Source organism: Protobothrops mucrosquamatus, unplaced genomic scaffold (genome assembly GCF_001527695.2).
Source record: "Protobothrops mucrosquamatus isolate PMUCROS unplaced genomic scaffold, P.Mucros_1.0 scaffold3542, whole genome shotgun sequence".
NCBI classification, from domain to species: domain Eukaryota; kingdom Metazoa; phylum Chordata; class Lepidosauria; order Squamata; family Viperidae; genus Protobothrops; species Protobothrops mucrosquamatus.
The window spans coordinates 56,631-58,767 of NW_015389510.1; the positions used below are offsets into that span (position 1 = coordinate 56,631).

At 50.7% G+C, this 2,137-nt stretch overlaps 1 protein-coding gene across 1 annotated transcript in view; it reads right to left on the reverse strand.

The window, feature by feature from the left end:
- Positions 1–2,136, reverse strand: part of LOC107297815 (transient receptor potential cation channel subfamily V member 2-like) — a gene marked incomplete at its 5' end in the record, with an annotated part of 29,417 nt that extends 27,281 nt beyond the window's left edge. The window contains 2 exons of the mRNA XM_015827178.1: positions 1,574–1,714; positions 2,118–2,136. Of these exons, the coding sequence (XP_015682664.1) occupies positions 1,574–1,714; positions 2,118–2,136 (160 nt within the window). The remainder of the gene's footprint in view (positions 1–1,573; positions 1,715–2,117) is intronic.
- Between the last annotated feature and the right edge of the window lies 1 nt (position 2,137).

Consider the following 2,137-nt stretch of genomic DNA (forward strand, 5'->3'; position numbering starts at 1 on the left):
TCTACAGTCAGTGGTGGGATTCAAATATGTGAACAATCGGTTCTCTGTGTGGATGCTGCTTCCGGATGTCCATTCTGGGCCTGGGCAACAAAGAATTAGCTACCGGTTCTGCCGAAGTGGTGCGAACTGGCTGAAATCCACCACTGTCTACAGCAGGGATGTCAAACTCAATTTCATAGAGGGCTGCATCAGCATTGCGGTTGTCCTTGGGGGGCTGGGTAGGTGTGGCCAGGGTGGGCATGGCCTACTGGGTGGGCGTGGCTGGAGTGGGTGTGGCCTACTGGGTGGGCATGGCCAGCTCTACATCATTTGTGTCAAGGGTGCCTGTGGGGGCCTGGGCAGGAGTGGGACAGATCTGAGAGTCTTTGGCACAAGGGGGTGGGACCAGGGCAAGCACCAAGGCATGGTCCACTGGAACAGCCTGCTGAAACCCCAAGCTGGATATGTGAAGTAGGCGAGGGCCATTTGCTGGCCACTTCCAGGCGATGGTGCATTTCTTCATTCCTCACAATGGGTGACACCTCCCAGCATGCACCCAAGGGGCAGGGCCGACATGGCAGGGGCTGGTTCCTCGCTGTTTCCAGACGGCCTTGTGGAGCTAAGACTGAATGCGTTTCAGCATAGATGGCCACCACAAAATTGTACATTGGCTCTCGGCCAGCTTGGGCCAGGGCCAAGGCAGCGGGGGCCGTTCCCTCACTGTTTCCAGGATGGCTTCGCAGGTCGCATGAAACTACGTCACGGGCTGCATCCGGCCCCCAGGCCTTGTGTTTGACATGTCTGGTCTACAGTGTCCCCTGGAAAACATTTGTACAGTAAATGGATTCAATTTGCATTTTTTTGTACCATAGCTTGCCTGACATAATTCTCTCTCGTGTTCAGCATCTAGACAGGGAGTCCTTGCTTAACAACCGCAACTGGGACCTGTAACTCCATCACTAAGTGCCACGAAACATCACACGACTGCGATGGGCCTACAAGCTCACTTCCCCTTTGGCAGTTAAGCAACGGGACTGCAATTTAGGATTTTACTTCTGCTTTCTGTATTCACTCTGCTTGTCACATGCGTGTATGTCCGTGGGAAGCCGCGACAGTTGTAAATTAGTCTTCCTTTAATCTTTCTTAATTTTAACTCTTTTATAGTCAAAACATACCAAGTATCAAAAAAGACGAGTACCATACACATTTTTCCCATAAGGAATAAGGTAGTGGGTCACAAGGCAGCCGACACCGACAAGTTCTAGCTCAGGGGTAGGCAACCTCGGCTCTTTTATGACTCATGGACTTCAACCCCCAGAATTCCTGAGTCAGCTATTCTGACTCAGGAATTCTGGGAGTTGAGGTCCATGAGTCATAAAAGAGCCGAGGTTGCCTACCCCTGTAGCTTATGCATTGAGTACCAAACAAATGATGAGTACAAATTTCGGGTTAAAATACGTTGAGTACCAAATTAGATGAGTTTCGTGTAAAAACTCATCTGGCCCTAAAAACGTCACTTGGCCATAAAAACCTCCGTGGGTACCCACGTGTGTTTCTGTGGAACGAAAACTGAGTTTTCTCTTGCTAGCCATACCGAAATAAAAGAAGGCCCCTTTGCGCTGGTGCTGGAAGAAATGACCAGAAGCTTTGGCGTGGACATCAGCCTCGTTCTCCACCAGGAGCTTCACAAGATCTAAGTTCCTCTTCTCGATGGCGATGTGGAGGGCTGTGTGGCCTGCAGAGATGGTGAAAAATGGCAGCGGAGAAAGATGGAAGGGTTATCCGGGGGTGTCTGGAAGTTTAGGTCAAAAGAGGCAAGATGGCGGCCGCCATAGGGCCATGTAGAAGAACCAAGAAGATGAAGAAGAATCAAGAGGAAGAAGGAGAACCAAGATGAAGAAGGAAGAGGCGGCAGCCAGAGAGAAGAAGGCAGCAAAAAGAAGGAAGGAAGGAAGGAAGGAAGGAAGGAAGGAAGGAAGGAAGGAAGGAAGGAAGGAAGGAAGGAAGGAAGGAAGGAAGGAAGGAAGGAAGGAAGGAAGGAAGGACTTCCAAACTATCCCAACTGTAGATCGACTTCCATCCACCCCACCCTACAAAGCAGAGTCCTCCACCCTCACCGTCCCAAGAAGGGGCCTTACCTTTGTAGTGGCTGTCAGTG